Genomic DNA, 21682 nt, shown 5'->3' with positions numbered 1-21682 from the left:
AGCAGGTAAGTCCCATTGGGGAGCAGCTGGGTGGTTACGGATGGCCGCGAGGCAGAGGGGGAAGGCTCACTTCTCTCCAGGTGTAAGCCATGCCTCTCCCGCTGGGCTCCCCAAAGTTCAGACAGTTTCATATTCTTGCTCTCAGTTGATTTTCCAGCAGCAGCACAGCCTGCCATGCTCCTAACAAATTTCCTTTCAAAGGCACACAGGCTAATTAGGCAAAATAAAACCCTCCATGGAGATTTTTTAAACCAAGAGAACTGGCCCTAATCTGAGCACTTGCAGTCGGCTGGGGGAGGAGAGTTCACAGATTTATTAGCACTCAGTTTCTGCGTGTGTCTTGCCTCAGGGGTTGCGTCCTTGCTCTTAACGTCAAATAACTGACTATTGTGTCACTGATTTCCAGACAGCTGCTTATTCCCTGGCCCGCTTCACCCGTCTCTCCCTCGCTCCAAGTTGGGGAAGCAAGCGCCATTCAGGAAGGCACAACCCGCAAGGCCTAACGTTCTCTCACTACCATCCCAGAATCACACTGGCCCACAGGAAGCAACTGGAAAGTAAAGATCAATCTGAAGAACCTTCAGCCTCCACAGCCTTTATTCCACAAGCACATCACCTCTGTAAGGTGCTTGATCACGCAGCAGGCCGGGGCCCCAGCTGCACTCTCTGCCAGGCATATCTGGCCCAGCACAATGTATGACCAGGGACACAACCCGGGATCAGTCTTTTCACAGCTTATAAAATCCTGGTAAGATCAGGGTGGGGAGGAATCCAGCCACAGTAGAGGGAAGTGGTTTGGAGAGGAATTCTTTGAAAATGATACCAAGGAGCAGTGCAAGACAAAGTGTGGAATAGATTCAGAAAGGGAAAATTTTGCTCAATTGTAGGGAGAAGATTCCTAAGAGTGAAATGTGCTCAGCTGTGGAATTCTATGCATGGGGTGGTGAGAGCAGCCCCAGCATTCCCCCATTCTTTGAATGTCTTAGACTGTAAACACCTTGGTGGTGACAAGTTGAAGCTCTCTAGTCTGGCACCCTTGGGACCTGACCAGTGCCAGACAAGAACATGTGCTAGATTATGGGATGTCAATATTGTCTAGCACATTATCAGCACTTCCACTGCTTAATGGGCTCTTAGAAGACAGATGGGGTAAATGACAGCTAAACAACAGCACAGAACACTGAGAGCCAGGACTGGTGCCTGGAAAAGTGAAGTTACTCACCGTAGTAACGGTGGTTCTTCGAGATGTGTCCCCGTGGGTGCTCCACAATAGGTGACGGGCTCACCAGGCGCCGCAGATCGGAACTCTTCCAGCAGTTTCTCCTGGATTGCGCATGCGCCAGCGCGCACCGCCCCCCTGCGCACCCCCGGCCACGTGCGCGATCCGGTCCCCGCCAGTTCCTTGACCAACCACCTTGAATGCTCCTGAAAAACTCTAAACAGAGATCCGAAGCAGGGAGGATGGGCGGGTGGTGGAGCACCCACGGGGACACATCTCGAAGAACCACCATTACTATGGTGAGTAACTTCTCTTTTTTCTACGAGTGTCCCCGTGGGTGCTCCACAATAGATGACTACCCAGCAGTAACCCAAGTAAGGAGGTGGGTAATCGGTTTATGTGCAGCTTGCCCCCGAAAGGACTGCTGCCGACAGACGGGTGTCCTCTTGGTATACCCGATGTAGCGCATAATGCTTGGCGAAGGTGTCGTAGGATGACCAAGTCGCTGCTCTACAGATGTCTTTTAACGCGATGCCCTTGAAAAAGGCTGTTGATGCTGCCACCGCCCTGGTGGAGTGAGCCCTGGGCAGGGCCAGCAAAGGAGTCTTTCGAAGTTCGTAGCACATTTTTATGCAGGAAACAATGTGCTTTGAGATTCTCTGTGAAGAGAGACCTTCTCCTTTTGACCTGGGAGCGAGAGATACTAGAAGCCTGTCCGTTTTCCGGAAGGACTTAGTTCTGTCTATGTAGAAGGCCAATGCTCTCCTCACGTCCAGGAGATGTAGGCGTGCCTCCTTGCTGGAGCTGTGAGGCTTCGGGTAAAACGAGGGTAAAACTATTGGTTCATTAAGGTGGAACTCTGAAGAAATTTTCAGAACAAAAGCTGTGTGCAACCGTAAGGCTACCGCCTCCTTTGAGAATACTGTGCAGGGCGGCGTTGCCATAACTGCTGCGAGCTCACTCACCCTGCGAGCTGACATAATTGCAAGGAGGAAGGTTGTTTTTATTGTAAGGAGACGCAGGGGAACTGTAGCTAACGGTTCAAAGCGTGGACCCATTAGCATGCCGAGCACCAAGTCCAAGTTCCACGATGGTGGAAGCGGTTTCCGAGGGGGATACAGGTTTACCAACCCCTTCAGGAACCTGGTAACGATAGGATGGGCAAATACCGTGGGCCCCTCCTCTGTATGCCGGAAAGCATATATAGCTGCGAGGTGGACTTTTATCAAGGATAGGGAAAGCCCGCCCCTCTTGAGGTCCAGTAAGTATTCTAGTATTACAGGTATAGGAACGTCAAGCGGAGCTAACTGCTTGGCGGAACACCAGGCTGTAAATCGAGTCCATTTCTGCTTGTAAGTCTTCCTGGTGGAGGTCCTTCGGCTACTTTCCAGGACTTGTTGTGCTCCCTCCGTACATGTGCTTTCTAAGGAGCTGAGCCATGGATTAACCATGCTTGTAGGCACAGACCCTGAGGGTGCGGGTGCACTATGGACCCCTGGGCCTGTGTGAGTAGGTCTGGCGCCACCGGAAGAGGGAGCGGTGGGCGATCCGACATGCGCAGAAGCAAGGGAAACCATTGCTGCCAGTCCCACGTTGGGACTACTAGAATCACGCGGGCTCTCTCCCTTCTGGCTTTCTGCAAGACCTTGTGGATAAGCGCTGTGGGGGGAAACGCGTAAAGTAGGGGGCCCTTCCATGAAATCATGAATGCGTCCCCTAGGGAGCCCCGCCCCAATCCTGCCCTGGAGCAGTACTGGGGACACTTCTTGTTGTGCTGGGTGGCAAACAGGTCGATCTGGGGAAACCCACACGTATGAAAGATCGGTCATAGCAGATCGGAGCGGATCTGCCATTCGTGCGTGAGTGCGAAGCGCCTGCTCAGCTGATCCGCTTTCACATTGTGAGCGCCTGGCAAGTACGTGGCTTTCAACGTTATGTTGTTGGCAATGCACCAGTTCCACAGTCGGACTGCTTCCGCACATAGGGCACGGGATCGGGCTCCTCCTTGTTGATTTACATAAAACATAGTGGAGGTATTGTCTGTATTGATCCTGACTACTTTGCTGTATATGTGGTCTCGAAAATGTTTGCAGGCGTTGAACACTGCTCTGAGCTCCAGTATGTTTATGTGCGGTGACTGTTCCGCAGGGGACGATAGCCCTTGCGTCACCTTGTCGCCAATATGTGCTACCCATCCTATGTGGGAGGCGTCGGTAGTAAGAAACAGAGATTTGTGGTTGGTGAAAGGGTACCCCTGCTAGCAGGTTTTTGGGGTTTACCCACCACTGCAGGGATTTGCACACCTCTGTCGTGGGCGACACCACCCTGCGGACAGTGTGGGATGTTGGTTTGTAGACGCTCGCCAGCCAATGTTGCAGGCTGCGCACGTGCAATCTGGCATTCTGCACCACAAACGTCGCTGCCGCCATGTGGCCCAGCAGCTGCAAGCACATTAAGACCGGCACCGTGGGGCTGTATGTAATGACTTGCACCAGCGAACTGATGGCGCGAAAGCGGGCGTCGGGAAGGTACACCCTTGCTGTAATAGAATTTATATGTGCCCCTATCAACTCTATGTCTTGTGTGGGGTCGGTCTTTGACTTCGTGAAATTGATGACTAGGCCCAGCGAAGAAAACGTGTCCGCTGTGACACGTATCATGTGTAGAACCTCTGCCTTCGAGGCCCCTTTCAGTAGGCAGTCATCCAGGTATGGGAATATAAATACCCCGTCTGTGCACGTAGGCTGACACCACTGCCAGGGTTTTGGTAAAGACTCTGGGGGCCGAGGAGAGGCCGAACGGAAGAACTCTGTACTGGAAGTGTTCCTTGCCGACCATAAAGCGGAGGAAGCGTCTGTGTGGATCATTATATGAAAGTAAGCATCTTGTAAGTCGAGGGCTGCAAACCAATCTCCATCATCCAGTGCCGTGAGTATGGAGGCGACTGTAATCATCCGAAAACGTTGTTTGCATAAGTATCGGTTGAGGCCCCGAAGATCTAAGATGGGCCTCCAGCCTCCTGTTTTCTTCTCTGTGAGGAAATAGCGTGAATAAAAGCCTTTCCCCCGGAATTGTTCCGGCACTCTTTCCACCGCCCCTATGAACATATGGTGGTCCACCTCCTGCTTGAGCCTCGCCTCGGGGGGTAGCGTCCCTGAGGTGGGGCCTGGATGGAGATTTTGGCGGTGGGAGCGACTGAAAGGGCATCGCGTAACCCATGGCTATGATCTCTAACACCCATTTGTCTGCGGTGATCTTTTGCCATTGGGAGTGAAACGGTCTGAGGCGATAATGGAACAAGAGATGGGAGTGGCATTGCGCGATGGTGGTGATAGTGCAGCCCTCAACATGCCCGTCAAACTTGTTGCCTTTGGGCCTGCCCCGAGGATGTACAGCTTTGTTGAGAACGTCGCCTGGGAGTTCTGTACTGTTGCTGCTGTTGATGTCGCCCTTGGTCCTAGCCCCGTTGATACTGCGCACGCTGTGGTTGGTATGGGTAGCGTCTTTGCTGAGGGTAATATTTTTTCCTCCTATACGGAGGGGTATAAATACCCAGTGTTCTAAGTGTAGCTCTCAAGTCCTTACTGGAGTGGAGGACCGAGTCGGTTGAGTCTGTGAACAACTTTTGCGTGTCAAAGGGAAGATCCACAATTTTCGCCTGTAGGTCCCTCAGGATACCCGCTATCTGGAACCAGGATTCTCTACGCATGACCACTGCTGTAGCCGTTGAGCGTGCTGCCGTATCCGCCACGTCCAGGGTGATCTGGACTCCCGTCCTCGAAGCTGCATAGCCCTCTTGCACAATTGCCTTTAACACCGGCTTCTTATCTTCCGGAAGTGAGTCCGTAAGAGAAGTAAGCCTGGAGTAATTATCAAAATTATGGTTCGCTAGGTGTGCCGCATAATTTGCCATTCTCAATAGCAGGGTGGAAGAGGAATACACCTTCCTGCCAAACAGCTCTAGCTTCTTGGCATCTTTGTCTGATCCCCCCGATTTGCACTGAGAAGTCTTTGATCTCTGCTGGGACGATTTGACCACCAGTGAGTTTGGTTGTGGGTGACTGAAGAGGAACTCCATGCCCTTTGCCGGGACGAAGTACTTCTTATCTGCTCTCTTGTTCATAGGCGGAGTGGAGGCTGGGGTCTGCCATATGGTAGTGGCTGACTCCATAATGGCTTCGTCCAGCAGGATAGCAATTTTGGATGAAGCCAGGGGTCTCAAATTTTTCAGGAGTTTGTGATGTTTCTCCTGCACTTCTGCCGTTTGGATGCCTTGCGTGAAAGCCACCCTTTTAAACAGCTCCTGAAACTGTTTGAGGTCATCCGGGGGAGCAACATCCCCGGGGGCCACGGCCTCATCTGGGGAGGATGAGGAGGAGCCACTAGGGTAAACCTCCCTCGAACTCTCAGGTTCCTGCGGCCGATGATACACCCACTCGCTGGAGGATTGCGAAGGGAAGTCTCGGGGTTCTAAAATTAACTCCCCTTGAGATCGCTGTGCTTCCATCCCCGGCCCGGAGTGTCCCCGGGGGTATTGGACAGCAGGAGGGGACCTGCCCCTGGGTGTAGGCCCAGGGTGTCTGTGTCCAGCATGATAAGGACGACCATGGCAGCATGGGCATGGGTCTGGGGGTGGAGACCTGGACCACTCCCTGGGTGTGTACCCCCGATGTCTGGGAGAGCGAGATCTCCGTGACAACACAGATAGCGGTGAAACTGGTTTGTGATAGTACTCCAAGGGATCCAATCCCAGGAAGGGCGAAGGTGGCCCAAGCCATGGTGACATTGGCTGGAGGAACGGAGAAGGGGGTTCTGGATAGGCCAGTGGAGACCCCGTCCTTCTGGGTGGCACGTGCAGCATAAGGGGAGGGCTTGTTGATAGCAGCAGTGCAGCCCTATCTGGAGAAGGGCTGCGGTGCCAGGTTTTTCCATTTACCTTTCCTCTCCCCTGCGGGGCTGGCGCCGCCCCCTCCCACGCCGGGGATCTCGGCCCCGCTGTCGGCGCCGCGCTCGGCCTGCTCAGCTTCAGTGCCGCATGGATAACGTCCTCCGGTGTCTGCAGGCTCCTTACCTGTTGGCCCTGCGCCGTTGGTGCCGCGGGAGTCGGTGCCGCTGGTTCCGGTGCTTGCCTGGCCGCTGCTCTAGGTGCCGCGCATGCCGGCTGTTTTGTAATCGGAGGCTCAGCCTCTGCCACGTGCGCTGCTGCGCTACCGCTTGTCTGAGTATGCGGCTGGGGGCTGTGTGCTCCGCCCGTCCTGCTCGCTGAACCTGCCGGCAGGGATCGGGCTGGGGAGAGCTTCCTCCGTTTCTGCACTGAGGGGGTGAGAGAAGCCGCCTTCCTCTTGTGGAGCCCAGAGGGCCCTTCTGGTTGAGGCCTCTCCAGCAAGTCCAGCTGGAGAGCCTTATCAAACAGGAGCATTTTTAGCCGCATTTCTCTGTTTTTCCTGGCCCTGGCTGTGAGCTTAGCACAGTTGGAACGCTTCTGGGTAACGTATGTTTCCCCCAGGCACCGGATGCTTTCACTATGCCCATTGGAGGCCGGCAAAGCTTCGCGGCAAGACTCACACTTTTTAAAGCCTGAAGAGGACATCGCGGTGAGTCTTTTTACTGTTAATAGGGTACTTGACACTTAATTCGTGCCTGTTTACCCGAGTTGCGGACACCGGCCTGCAAGGGGAGGCCTACTGGCCTTTACGTCCACTCGTCTTCTCTGCTCCTCTCTCTCTTTTTATTTTATATATATATATATATATATATATATATATATATGTGTGTGTGTATATATATATATATATATAAAAAATGAGATATTCTCTTGCTTTCTCTTTTTTTTTTTTTTTTTTTTTTTTTTAAACCAGAAAAAAAAAACAACTTACACGTAGAAACACTATCTAATCTGACTCTGGCCATAGCCTGAGCGGATTTCATCTGCAGCCGATGGTGGTTGAGAAGGACCTGGCGGGGACCGGATCACGCATGTGGCTGGGGGTGTGCAAGGGAACGGCGTGCGCCAGCGCATGCACGATCCAGGAGAAACTGCTGGAAGAGCCCGACACCTATTGTGGAGCACCCACGGGGACACTCGTAGAAGAACAAACTTTATGGGACTGAGGAAAACTTGGCCACACCCATGATAAGTGGTCATCCGGGTGGTAAAATCATACTGGTTTATGGATGACTTTGGCTCAGAGTGTTCCAGATTAGAGAGGCTCCATGGCATTCCCATGGAATTCTGATGGTGCTTGGGGCCTCTCCATGCTACTGTAATGTCAACAATTAGGTGGCACAGAGCATGTGACAACAAACAGCAGGAAACAATTTGGTAAGGAAATGGCAGTTGTACTATTAGGTCGTGCTGAACTCCTAATTCCACTCCGATGGAGTGAAAATTGCCTCAAGAATGTGCTGGAGAAGAAAGCAGGAGTGGTTTAACAGGCACTGGGGGGTAAACGGCATGGGAGGTGGCTCCCATAAGTGCTCACCTGGCTCACTGTCTATTTGCGTAAGCACATCTTCTATTGAATCTTCCTCTGTTCTTAGGGCTTCTGGGTCAGGTGGAGTGTAGCCATGGCATCGACACCACTGCACCACCTGCTTGGTTTTCAGGGGGCTGATGTTGTGAAACCTGGGGTGCTTCTCCAGGATTTCCTGTAGGACTTTTCTCACAGTCATGGCTCGTTGCCACTGTGGGAAACCAAAGGGAGAGTTTTGTTCAGTCGAGATGTATGTCTGAGTTCTAGGAGACCACAACACAATTTAGGATTCCAAGACCACCACCAGGTACCTCTTCAAAAAGCAGCGGGCCTGGAAGAACAAGCATGGAATGAAGTATCAGAGAGGTAGCCATGTTAGTCTGTGGCTTCGAGAACAACAAGTAGTCTTGTGGCACCTTATAGACTAACAGATATTTTGGAGCATAAGCTTTCGTGGGCAAAACCTTTGCCCACAAAAGCTTATGCTCCAAAATATCTGTTTAGTCTATAAGGTGCCACAAGACTACTTCTTGTTCTCGAAGCAAGGATTGGTGGTCCTAATCCTGAGTCATCCTGTAGCCTTGGACAGATCATTTAAACTGTGATTTGTTCCCACTTGCTATGTCAAATTGAAAGATCCCTGTTCCACAGGGGCTACGTTAATTACTCTATCAACATCACCATCTTTGTTGAACTTCTGATGTCTACTGTGATGAGCAACACCTATGATCACAGTAACTGAAATCCATTACGGAGAAATGTGTGTTTATTGTTTTGCAGCTTGTTTAACTGCATGCACCCAAACAGCGCTACCATCTAGTCAGCTTCATTATTTTTATATACGTCATTCCCGTAGCAACAAGGGAAGAAAATGATGTAAACAATAGGAAAAGGCAATTGCAACACCATAAAGCAGCTTCAAAACAATTACACAAAATGCCTCTCCACAGAATTGAGAGTAGTAAACTGCTCTCCCTGAGGCCACATCTCATTCAGTCTGTGCAACACAGAGCAGTTACAACAGAAAATCACAGGTAGGGATGGAATATAGCGAAAGAGATAGCAGGGGGAATTAAGACACGCAATATTATGCCACACAATGATGCCACTATGGAGAAAATGCGTTAAAAAAGGCTGTGCAAACTGCATTACATTGCACAGCACAAAAATTTAAATGGGTTCCAAAAAAATTCAACTGAAAATTGAACTTCAAGGTCATGTACATTTTACTAACCTTGACAACAGTAAACTGGAGATCTATTGTCTAATCACCTCCATTTCCAATATATCAAAGTAGTTATCTCACAGCTAAGAACTTTGGAGTGGCTCCAAGTTTCCCCATCCAGAAGCTTCTCCAGTTTGAATCACCAATACTTATAAAACACAGAAAGAGTGGATTACCTCGGCTGCCCTTCGCTTTCCAATATTCCAGCTGTAATACTGTTCCACTGAACTGGCACGGAAAGAACTGACATCTTCGCCTACAGAGCACAAGGACAAAAACTGGAGTTTAAATTTAGTAACTCTGAAATCTAGTCTTCTTTGCTGTTGGCATCTTCTGAAAAATCCCAAACAGGTTTTCAATGAATATCTTGTGCTTAGTGGGGAGAATGGGAAACTGGATTCTTTATTGTACAGTCTCTCTCTTTGTCAAGTTAGGCTGACACTTGAGGCCAGTCACACTTTAAACCCCCAAAAGCCAAAACATGACTGAGGACGTTCAGTGAGGCTTTGCTATTGTATGCAGGAATTTCCTTCTGAAAACACTTATTTGGCTAACAATTACAAATATAAATATGAAATAGAAACTGCAACAATAAAATGCAGAACATCTCCAGAAGTTTTCGCTGCCATGAACTTAGAAGGTGGGAGTTAATGCCCAATCAGCAGATAAATGAATGGTATATAGGACTCCTAAAATAAGAAGACATGGAAGATTTACCGTACCATCCACCACCACCATTTTGCTCATGTTACTGATTTTGTTCAAATTCTGTCCTTTTCAGTCTCCAGCTGCTCCTACTCCTCAAAGTACATTTGTTACTAGGGCAACATCGTTAGTAGTATGCTTCCTTCCCAATCTCATATATGGGTGAAGTGTGGGTGTGCAATTAAAAAGGACTTTCCCCTGATCAATGATAGACGAAATGAGGCTGATGGCTGCCTAAAAGCGGCTATCTTTGATATCTTTGATACTGATATGCTGCAGAAAAGTCTTGCTCACGTAAGAAAGACTGTGTACCACATTAGGGTTTTTCTATATTTATGGCTAGAATGGCGCTGCCGTGATTGCTGCAGCAATGTCGATTTAGCGGGTCTGATGAAGACCCACAAAGTCAATGGTAGAGCACTTTTCCTTTGACTCCTTTGCTCCATCTCCCTGAGAAGCTTAAAGGAACTCTGGAAGAGCATTTCCCATCAACACAGAACTGTGTAGACATTGCAGTTCGGTGACCTCAGTTACATTATTTCAGTTATGTAACTGCCAACAGCAGCCCTTATTGGTTGGTAGGACTTGGCTAATTTAGATTCCTAAGCATTTTGTAGGCAGCAAAATTGAAAGTAAGTTTTCTGGGGCAGCATTTTCACTTCATTCTTTTTGTGTAATCTTTTCCAGCTGCAAAGTGCTATGCATTACTTTGGCACTATAAGAACACCAAACTGACTGTTTTCATACAAATCTTACTTTTTTCGGCAATTAATGGAACTTTCTTCACTACTGCTGTTAAAAGTTGCTGGACATTCTCCAGATGGTCTATGCTGCAAAGATAAAGATCCCAGTGAAGAGTCATTACTTTTCAGAAAAGATATATCAGATATACAGGGTAGTAACACCAATCAATTTAAAAAAAAAAACCACTGAAAAAATGTGCTAACATCAACACAGGTTTGAACAAATATTTCCACATCCATCCCTCATTCTACAATGCTTTGCACACAGACAACTCTTTAATCTTAGATGTACTTCTACCAAAATCAACAAATGGGACTCAATGGCCGCGTCCACACGTGCACGCTACTTCGAAGTAGCAGCGCCAACTTCGAAATAGCGCCCATCATGGCTACACGTGTTGGGCGCTATTTCGAAGTTGAAATCGACGTTAGGTGGCGAGACGTCGAAGTTGCTAACCCCATGAGGGGATGGGAATAGCACCCTACTTCGAAGTTGAACGATGAAGTAGGGCACGTGTAGACGATCTGCGTCCCGCAACATCGAAATAGTGGGGTCCGCCATGGTGGCCATCAGCTGAGGGGTTGAGAGACGCTCTCTCTCCAGCCCCTGTGGGGCTCTATGGTCACTGTGTGCAGCAGCCCTTAGCCCAGGGCTTCTGGCTGCTGCTGCGGCAGCTGGGGATCCATGCTGCATGCACAGGGTCTGCAACCAGTTGTCGGCTCTGTGGATCTTGTGTTGTTTAGCGCGACTGTGTCTGGGAGGGGCCCTTTAAGGGAGCACCTTGCTGTTGAGTCCGCCCTGTGACCGTCTGCAGCTGTTCCTGGCACCCTTATTTCAATGTGTGCTACTTTGGCGTGTAGACATTCCCTCGCAGCGCCTATTTCGATGTGGTGCTGCCCAACGTCGAAGTTGAACGTCAACGTTGCCAGCCCTGGAGGACATGTAGACGTTATTCATCGAAACAGACTATTTCGATGTAGCGTGCACATGTAGACATAGCCAATGTGAGCACAAAGTTCCATCCAGCTGGACACCAGTGCATGATCAGGACCCAAACAGGTCACTGTCTCTTCTTGGATTGCATCCTGCCAGGATGAAATCTCAGGTGCACAATGCCTGCCACCACAGCACCGGAGCTGTAGGATACCACTGTTTCAAATATGTCTGGTAGCAAGAAGCTATTTCTCTAAGTTCTCACAGTAGGACGTGCGCATGAAATTCAAACAACATATCTGCTTCTGGTTGATTTATATAGGGGCATCCCTATGGAAATCTCCAGCAGAGCAAGTGCCTGCTAGGAAGTTTTTTCGAAATGGTAACAGGAAGATACAAGATATTGGCACAATTGTGAGTAGATAGGAGATCTCATATATTCAGGGATTTCTACAGAACGGTATTTTGCTGGCCAAGCTCTGGGTGTAGAGCTTCCAATAAGCACTTCTGATGGCTTCACACAGAAGCCCCCAGTTTTGACACGATGTCAGAAATGAAAATGCTCTTAGGACATTAGGAACCAAATACCACTTTCTCAGGCTCACTCCCAATTTAGAATGTGGGAAGATGGCTTGTCAAATACAGCAGCATGTGAGTATTTACATGAACAACCAGACAAATATACAGAGAGGTAACGTGCACACACACATGCAGAGTTTAGAAAAGCAAAAGAAGCCGAAAGAGGATCAGTTATACTCCCCCTCAATTATTTTCACCTGTATTTCAAGGACCATAGTCCAGCACTGATCAGAACACGCAACTGCAGTGGGAGCTGAGTAAACAGATGATCTAAGATGCAAATTTTTAGCCAATTCCATAAAAGCACCATTAAACAGCTTTATTTATAGCTGCTCTGAGTACTAGTCAATTCATAGAATCAGTACTTTAATACTACGTCCTGCAGGTACAAAGGTAACAGAGCTCTAAAAATGCACCTCAGCTACCTGACTACTTATATTATAGTATGTTACAGAACATGTCAGTGGCGCTCAAATTTATTCACCCAATTCCTCGGCCAGCGTTCTGATATTGTCCTATACTGTCTTAGGATCTGCCCAAAGAGTAACCCAGAAAGGAAAGAACAATTACTTGACAACGTAATTTCCAAGTTCTGAACTCTCTTCTGTCTTTACTGCTGCTTGACCATCTTGAGAGACTAGAGAGTTGCAGTTCTGTCCAGCTGTATCAGGCTCCATCTTAACTTCAGAGAAACAGACAACACATTTTTAAAATAAGAATTCTCAACGCCTGAGAAAGCTCAGCAGATTGCAGTAAAATTAGAACTGTACAACTGATCAGACAAGCTCTATTTAGGAGCAGGAGGGAGGAAGGAAAGAAGGATTAAAACTGCCTGCAATGCCAGTGTCCTCATTTCACAGAACAGTACTGTGCCTGTGCGTGGATGAGGTTCCCCCACACAGCCAGCCATGTCACCCAATTCCATGGGTGTATTCTACCCTTTCAGAACATGCAAACTCTGGCCTGTTGGCATGTCACCCTTTATCAGGTGGAGGGAGAAGAAGTGAAACACAGTTTCACTCCTCATTCAAAAACACTGTCGTCTTCTTGTGAAAAATAGTCATGTGCGAAGTATCAGGTGCTTGTGAGTTACATATATGATGATCCAATATCACAAGCATCCCTTGGCTTTCTGTCAACTGCCAGGCCTAGCATGTCATAGTCATTGACATTTAGTGCTGCTGGGAAGTTCATCCAGTGATTCCACCATTGAATTACCATCCTTACGGCAGTGATCCTGCTTTGATTAATACACACTGCTTGCTATCGTGTAGCGTTGCATATGTCTCCATGGTGATAGGTTGGCACCATGCAAAATTTTACTACCATTTGGAACCTTTCCGACTAGCCTCCTTCAAGTTTTTTAATGCTCTTCTGTATGTCTCTGCTCCCCCAGCCCCCATGCCATCGCCTTTGTTCACTTTTCCAAACCCAAGATTCTGTTTGTTACAATTTAATTGATGGACACAGCAGAAACACAACCCAGGGCAGTGGGGTGTCTCCAAATGGGGTCAGAACACATCCGTATGGCAATCATGTTCATTCACACACTGTCTGCTTCTCTGAGAGGGATACTGACCTGTTGTACCTTTAGTGGCTGATGCTGTGGAGGGGCTGGGTACAACCGGGCTGACTGGGGTTACAGCTGTCGCAGCAGACACTTTAGCACTAGAAAGTGACTGTATCACTAAAGGAAAAACAGGAAAAACTATAAAAATTATTTGCTGCATGCTCCCAGAACAGATACTCTTTGCAGACAGTGCTTCACCCTTGTTTTAGATGAACAGTTTCTGTAACCCTTGATAATCAGTTACATTCTGTTTGCTGCATGAAAGCTTAGGAACAGCTTAAACCCACTTCATTTTCTTCATGGGTATTTGTAACCCTTGTATTGCTGTATAGTGAGAATGGCTCAGGTCACCGCTAGGTCAAAGGTACTCTTCTCTGCACTTTACCTTTGTTCACAGGCATCAGTATAGTCTGAACACCCCCCGAGGCTGTATTTACACTGAGCTGTTTGAGTTGGCTAGGTACAGTCAGCACAGCTTGCTGGGGACTGGACTGGTTTGAGTGGATCTTTAACAAACCTGAAAGAACGGAGAGACACATTAGACAATGCTGAGGTTAATCTAGCCCCTATTATTTCTCTGCTTGAAGTAAGTTGGTATAAGCTAACTACTGCTGTCCTTTTAGGAAGTCAACGCTCACAGTGAATTGTTAAAGTTTCTTTGAGCTGCTTCGCTGACATCATATAGCTTTACTGCACAGTGCTTTGATATTCATAAGGTGAAATGAATAGCCACTGGCACAGCCATGCTACTACCCCCATTACATAGATGGGGAACTAAGACAGAGAGAGACTAAATAACTTGCCCAGGGTCATGAAGCAAATTTATGCTGAATGGACTTGAACTTGGGTTTCCCAAGCCCTTTAACAATAAATACTTGAAGAGCATTGCTAATAGGAGCATGCAGCACACTCACCTAGGTGGACTAACTTAAATTAACCATTTTAATCATGGCTTAACAGGAAACCTTGATTTAAAATATTAATTTCAATCTTGTTTTTCATTTGAACTTTCCTAAAGAAAAGCCCATTCTCATTGGTTGGGTATAGTCATTAAAACATATTGGTTCAAAACTAAGTATAGCTTTTATATTAACATTCCTATTTCTTTCTGCTAACCAAGAGAATACACTGTACATATTTTAGCAACCGTCTAACTTAGAAAACATTCATCCAGAGTCTCAATTTTTGCATTATTTTTTAATGTTAGACAATAGTGGATGACTTTTCTTATTTACTAGATGACAATTTTCTTTTTCATTAGGAGTTGTGTCAAGCTGCATTTGGATGGTAACTGGAGCTCAATTAAGAATGCACAAACCTGTCAGCTGAATTTTTTTTTTCCATAAAATGAAACTACCTTAAATGTGCTGGGATACACGAGAAGAAAACCCGTTTCTTGAAACATTTTGCATTTATGACTAACTGAATTATTAAGCCAAGGAAACATTAACCACAGGTACGGTAAATCCTTGATTTAACGGACTTTGGAAATAATGGATGCTGTCCTGGCCCTCTCCTACACCTCAATAAATGCTGGCAACTCATTAGAGCTGCCAGAGCCACCAGGGCTGGAGGACTGTGGGGAGGGGAGAGGCTGGGGCAGGGCATGGGAGCTCCCCTCTCCATACCCACATGTGCTGAGCGCATTGGTTCCCGGTCACCGCTGCCTGCAAAGGGGCTGAGCAGCAGCTGTGCTGTTGGAGGCTGCTGCCCATTGGCAGGCTGGGGGCAGCAGCTGCGCTCTGCCTTCGCGCAGGCGGCTCAGAGCCAGGGGCTGGAGGAGCCACAGTGCTGAGAGCCATGGGAGATGGAAGGAGCCAAACTGGCATGCAGATCCTCTCCTGGTAATTGGGAGAGGGAGATGGAGGTGTGATGGGAAGAATGGGGCAGGAGGGAGAAAGGAGAGAAGGGGGCAGAGGACAGGGGTGAGTGATGGGCTGGGAAGGTCAGCGCATCATCGTACGGTATAACCACTCAGCTATAACGGACATTCGACATTAATGGACACCCCTTCTCCCATATTGATCCATTAAATCGAGGGTTTACTGTAGTGAACTGAAGGATTAGGTGGACAGATTTTCAAAGTCAAACCTGGTTGGGTAGGAGACACTCACCTTCCCTGAAGTGGCTGTATTTTCCAAATTCTATTGCAAACATTTTTAAAAGCAAAATCTCAAGTATATGTGCATGTAGTTGTTGTCCCATATAAGAGGTAGTTTTATCTTATGGTTTCTTCTAAGAGTCTTAGAGAATTAGCAACCGCACCTCACTTGCCATCCCCCCAGAAGGATACAAATTTCGTAAGGATTAAAAAGACAGGTCTCAGGCAACACACCCGCTTCTACGCCATGGATATAAAAGTTCTGCTACAAGCCATTTAGACAAGCACAATCTCCAAAGGACACAGTCCTTGGTTTGAAGAGAGCAGATATACTTCTCAGCAGAGAAGTGTAAAGACTCTTCAGCTCACTGAAGAACTGCGGTGCATCAACCAACAAAGTTGTCTGTTCAAAAGAACCATGACTCATATGCTAACAACTACTGGAAGTAATCTAGGCCACATCAGACACCTGTAACATACATAACAAAAATGATCTGTTCCTCTCCACAGACCTCTCTCTCCACGCTCTGCTCCAAAGGGATAGACTCATGGAAATTCAGCGTAAATGTTCCCTCTAACCTTCCCAATCTAGATGTGGAATTTTCCCATCCATATGCAGAATACATTTTTATGTGCACTGGGGCATGTGCGAATGTGCACCACAGCAGAAACAAAGAACCCAGCTCTGGTGCTCTGCTAAGCACCTGGGCAGCATTTGAACCCTTCCTGAATGGCAGCACAAGCACACAGCTTACAGGGAAGACTGCTCAGGGTATGTTTAGGCTACAAGTGATGCTGCAGCATAGTCGCAGTTACGGTGCTACAGAACAGACACTATCGTTACAGAAGGAGCTCTTCCGTCTCTATAGTAAATCTGCCCCCTCAAGAGGTGGTAACGAGGTCACCGGAAGAACTACTGCATCAACCAAGTGATGTCTACACCATGTGCCAATTAGCTTAATTACATCTCCATCTCAAATTCATCTTCACTAGGTTGACCTAAGTCTTAGGTGCAGTCGAGCCCCCAATACCATTTACGTGCTCTATTTCCACCTCTACTTTCAACTTAGATGGCATCATGTAGACAGGAATTAACAAAACACACCTACAAGATTATTAAAATATAACATCCTGGGTTTCTACTTTATAAGCCATGTGAGTTAAACCCAGTAAGTCTTCTTTGAGGTGTTCATTATGTACACGGAAGGCTAACTATGCAGAAGATAGTGTAAAATAAATAAATAAATAAATGAAGACCAAAAACTCAAAACCAAAAGATGCCCCCAAAAAACTAAGCCACCTCCTCTTACCAGATCGTTTCATTTTATTGCCTTATTTAATTCAAAATGTTCCAAAGTCACTCCAGTTCACTTCACCTTTTTATATTCAGTTTTCTCCATCTTTTATTACCTTTCCAACAAAGTACAACAGATGTAAACCCACAGGCCAAATTCTCTGAAGGTGTAACACCACCAAACTAGGAAGTTGTCCCATTATTTTTCCACTCCGTGTTCTCAGTGTGCAGTATCAGCATCCAACCATCTATTTGTACAAGTAATTTTGGCAACAACATAGAGATTCCTAACTACTAGTGGAAAGCCAGGGTCATTAATCTAACCAGAAACACTCAAAATGCTGATGACGTAGGAAATCAATTTTCAAATTGTTCTTTTCATTGTTTTTTCCTGCAACCTTTCTGTTGAGCAAATAATCATTTTACCAAGATATGCTTTAGAAACTAGTGGAAATTGCTAAATCTAGAATTAAATTCTGGTAAGATGTGAAAAATGTAAGTGCTCTGAATTCCACTGTTTACTGTACAAGGTTTCTGAAGGAGTTATGGTCCAAGCCTAAATTTCAGTAACAAAAAGCAGACAAAGTTTATTACCTGATACTGCAGCTTTGCCAGAAACAGGGTTTGGTGTAGTCAAAGAAGCAACACTTACAACAGTAGAAGTAGCAGTTTTACTAGCTACTGATGAACCAGACTGCCCCTGGTTTATACAAATTTGGTGCGGCTGTCCTGAAGTCTTTGTTACAGGACCGACATTGGAGGATGAACTGGAACCTGCACAATCCACAGGCTATGAGAGAGAGAGAGAGAGAGCGCGCGCGCGCTATGATAGCATCAAATTCCTTTTTATTTTACAGAGCATTTAAAAGAATTTAAAATATGGCTAGAGAGGAACATTTAAGAGAAGTAGCAGTAACTGCATATATATGAATAAGTCTTTTTTCAAACAACTAAAATCATCCAAAGCACAAGACTCCGTAGCGATGGGGGACTTTGACTATCCAGACATCTGTTGGGCAAATAACACAGCAGGGCACAGATTACCCAACAAGTGATTGGAATTTATTTCAGAAGGTGGAGAAAGATATTGCGGAGGTGGAGTGCAGTGATTTTACAAATGGGGGTGGGAACCGGTTGAGAATTTGAAAATGGAAGGCAGCTTGGATGAAAGTGATCATGAAGTCAGACTTCATGATTCTAAGAACTGTAGGAGGGAGAACAACAAAACAACAACAATGGCTTTCAAAAAAGCAGACTTCAGCTAACTCAGGGAGCTGGTAAATAAGGTCCCATGGGAACCAAGACTAAGAGGAAAAACAACTGAAGACAGCTGGCATTCCATTCCGCGCCCCCCCCCCCGCCCCAAAAGGACTTTATTCAGGGCACAAGAGAACACTATACCACTTCGGCACTGTGGAAGATTGAACGCTTAGGTTCGATCTTCCAGGGAGCTGTTTTGCACATGTGTGAAACAGTGCTTTCCAGGGTCAATGTCGACCCCAGGACACCTCGCAAGGATTAAGGAATGCTGACAGGAGGAGTGCTCCCATCGGCATCCTGCAGTGGGAAAAAGGGACGAATATCGATGGGCTGCAAAATCGATTTTTGGTACGCAATTGGTGTATCTGAAATTGTGTAGCGATTGTTGATATTCAAGGTAAGTGTACACCCAGCTTAATCAGGAGATTTTGAATGATCTAAAAATCATAAAGGAGTCCTATATAAAGTAGAAACTAAGTCAAAGTACCAGGGATGAACATAAACAAGACGAGTATGTATGGGCAAAGTTAGAAAGGCAAAGGCACAAAATGAGCTCAATCTTGCTAGAGACATAAAGAGTAACAAGAAACATTAAAAGCAAGAGGAAGGAGGAGGACACGGTAGGCCACTTGCTCAATGAAGAAGGTAAAACAATAAGACAGAGAAAATGGCAGAGGTGCTTAACAACTTTTGTTTCAGTTTTCAGCAAGAAGTTTGTTGGTGACTAGATGCCACTATAGTGAATATCTTATAGCGAATATCTGAGTAAAGGATGTAGGTTCAGAAGTTAAAATAGAAAAAGAACAAATTAAAATAAAAATTACTTACATCACGTCTACAGTAGGAGGTAAAAAAAAAATCAATTTTAGATATGTAAATCCAGCTAAGAGAATTGCACAGCTGAAGCCAACTCACCTATTATCAATTTTTTGCTGCTGTCCACACTGCAAGAGGTGGATGGGGTGCCACGACTGTTTGATGTAGCATGCCCTCAATAAGTACGCTAAATCAAAACGCCAACATCTTTATTAATTACCTGGATGAGGGACTGGAATGCACCCTCAGCAAGTTTGCAGGTGACACAAAACTAAGTGGAGAGGTAGATATGTTGGAGGGTAGAGAGAGAATCCAGAGTGACCTGGGAAAATTGGAGGATTGGGCCAAAAGAAATTTGATGCGGTTCAACAAGAGTGTAGAGTCCTGCACCTGAGGCAGAAGAATCCCAAGCATTGTTATAAGCTGGGGACTGACTGGCTAAGCAGCAGTACAACAGAAAGGGACATAGGGGTTATGGTGGATGAAAGGCTAGATATGAGTAAACAGTGCGCCATTGTAGCCAAGAAGGCTAACGGCATACTAGGGTGCATTACGAGGAGCATTTTGAGCAGATCTAGACAAGTGGTGGTTCCCCTCTATTCGGCACTGGTGAGTCCACATCTGGAATAGTGTGTCCAGTTTTGACCCCCCAGTATACAAAGGATGTGGATGTGCTGGAGCAGATTCAGCGGAGGGCAACAGAAGTGATGAAGGGGATGGAGCACGAGACCTATGAGGATAGGCTGAGGGATTTGGCCTTGTTTAGTTTACAGAAGAGAAAACTGAGGGGTGATTTAATAGCAGCCTTCAACTTCCTGAAGGGGAGCTCTGAAGAGGAGGGTGAGAAAATGTTCTCAGTAGTGTCAGATGGTAGAACAAAGAGTAATAGTCTGAAGTTAGAGGAAGAGGTGTAGGTTGGATATTAGGAAAAACTACTTTACCAGGAGGGAGGTGAAACATTGGAATGAGTTGCCTAGAGAGGTGGTGGATTCTCCATCCCTCGAGGTTTTTAAGTCCCGGCTAGACAAGGTCCTGGCTGAGATGACTTAGTGGGGGTTGATCCTGCTTGAAGCAGGGGGCTGGACTAGATGACCTCATGAGGTCCCTTCTAGTCCTATGGATTCTATTTTGATGTTCCCAAAAGTGTAATGTATGGTTAGAAAAATTAGATGTCTTCAAAGTTACCAGGGCCTGATGAAACTCATCCTACCATTCTCAAGTAGCTGACTGAAGAGGTATCTGACCCATTAACTACCATCTTTGAAAAGCCATGCATGACAGGAGAGATTCCAGCAGACTGGAAAAGGGCAAATATAGTGCCCATCTATAAAAAGTGAAATAAGGACAACCCAGGATACTACAAACCAGTCAGTTTAACTTCTATGCCAGGAAAGACAATGGAGCAAATAATTAAAGAATCCATCTGCAAACATATGGAAGATAACAAGGTGATAAGTGACAGTCAGCATAGGTTTGTAAAGTACAAATCATGTCAATCTAAGCCAACGGCTTTCTTTGATAGGATAACAAGCCCTGTGGATAAAGTGGAAGCGTTAGATTTGTTCTATCTAGACTTCAGTAAAGCATTTGGGAAAGCCTCAGATAACCTTCTTATCAAGAAACTAGGGAAATACAATGTAGATTGGGCTGCTATAAGGTGGATGCATAACTGGTTCTCAGAGAGCAGTTATCGATGACCAGAGTCATTCTGGGAGGGCACAACACATTCCATTGATTTCAGGTTTGGAACTGGTTCTGTTCAATATCTGCATAAACAATCTAGATAATGGCACACAGAGTAAGCTTATATGGTTTGTGGATGATACCAAATGGGGAGGGGGTTGCAAGTGCTGGGGAGGACAGGATTATAATTCAAAGTTATCTGGACAAACTGGAGAAATGGTCCGAGCTAAACAGGATGAAATTCAATAAGGACAAATGCAAAGAACTCCACATAGGAAGTAACAATCACTTTCACACATACAAAATGGGAAGTGACCGTCTAGGAAGGACAACTGCAGAAAAGGATCTAGGGGTCATAACAGACCACTAGCCAAATATGAGTCAACAGTTGATAGTGTTGAAAAAAGCGAACATTCAGGGATGCATTAACAGGAGTGTTTGTAAGCAAGACTGGTAGTAAGTTTTACAGTCTACTTTGTGCTGATTAGGCCTTGACTTTTAGGAAAGATGTGGAAAAATTAGAGAAGGTTGGGAGAAGAGCAACAGAACTTATTAAAAGTCTAGTTAGGATGGGTAAGCACTGGAATAATTTGCCTAGGGAGGTTGTGGACTATCCATCACTGGAGCTACTGAAGAGTAGGTTAGACAAATAAATGTCAGGGATGATCTAGATGGTGCTTGGTACTGCCTTGAGAGCCGGGGACTGGACATGATGACCTCTCAAGGTCCCTTCCAGTGCTTGTGTTCTGTGATTCTATAGTCACAAACCTACTGTCGTTATGTAGCATTGTCATGCAAAGCACAGATCTTAAACATACTTCCACCCCTCCCCTGCCATTTAATCAGTTAACAGCTTAAACTGAACGTGTAACTGGTTAACTTAAACGGGATTTTACATCTCTAGAATAGATGATGAACAGTGGAAGATTACAAGGAGAAACAGTGCAAGTTTTAATGGAAACTGGTTTAGTTATGGGGACTTCTGTCCCGCTTCGTGCTGTTTTCTTCTGTCAGTGCCTTCCACAGATAGAATGATGAAATATGCCCAAATGGCAAAGCAACAGAAACTAGCTGAATTTC

General features: G+C 46.3%; 1 protein-coding gene across 3 annotated transcripts in view; it reads right to left on the bottom strand.

Moving 5' to 3' along the window:
- Positions 1 to 21682, bottom strand: part of YEATS2 (YEATS domain containing 2) — a 73491-nt gene that overhangs the window by 7021 nt on the left and 44788 nt on the right. For all 3 annotated transcript variants that reach the window (XM_075003611.1, XM_075003612.1, XM_075003613.1), the window contains 7 exons: positions 17438 to 17633; positions 13834 to 13965; positions 13458 to 13565; positions 12449 to 12560; positions 10379 to 10452; positions 9094 to 9173; positions 7702 to 7903 (listed from right to left, as the gene is read on the bottom strand). In XM_075003611.1, coding sequence (XP_074859712.1) covers positions 7702 to 7903; positions 9094 to 9173; positions 10379 to 10452; positions 12449 to 12560; positions 13458 to 13565; positions 13834 to 13965; positions 17438 to 17633 — 904 coding nt within the window. The remainder of the gene's footprint in view (positions 1 to 7701; positions 7904 to 9093; positions 9174 to 10378; positions 10453 to 12448; positions 12561 to 13457; positions 13566 to 13833; positions 13966 to 17437; positions 17634 to 21682) is intronic.

The sequence above is a fragment of the Carettochelys insculpta genome, chromosome 10, assembly GCF_033958435.1.
Source record: "Carettochelys insculpta isolate YL-2023 chromosome 10, ASM3395843v1, whole genome shotgun sequence".
NCBI lineage: Eukaryota > Metazoa > Chordata > Testudines > Carettochelyidae > Carettochelys > Carettochelys insculpta.
The sequence above is the reverse complement of the archived record's forward strand: the minus strand, read 5'-3'. Positions and strand labels throughout refer to the sequence as shown.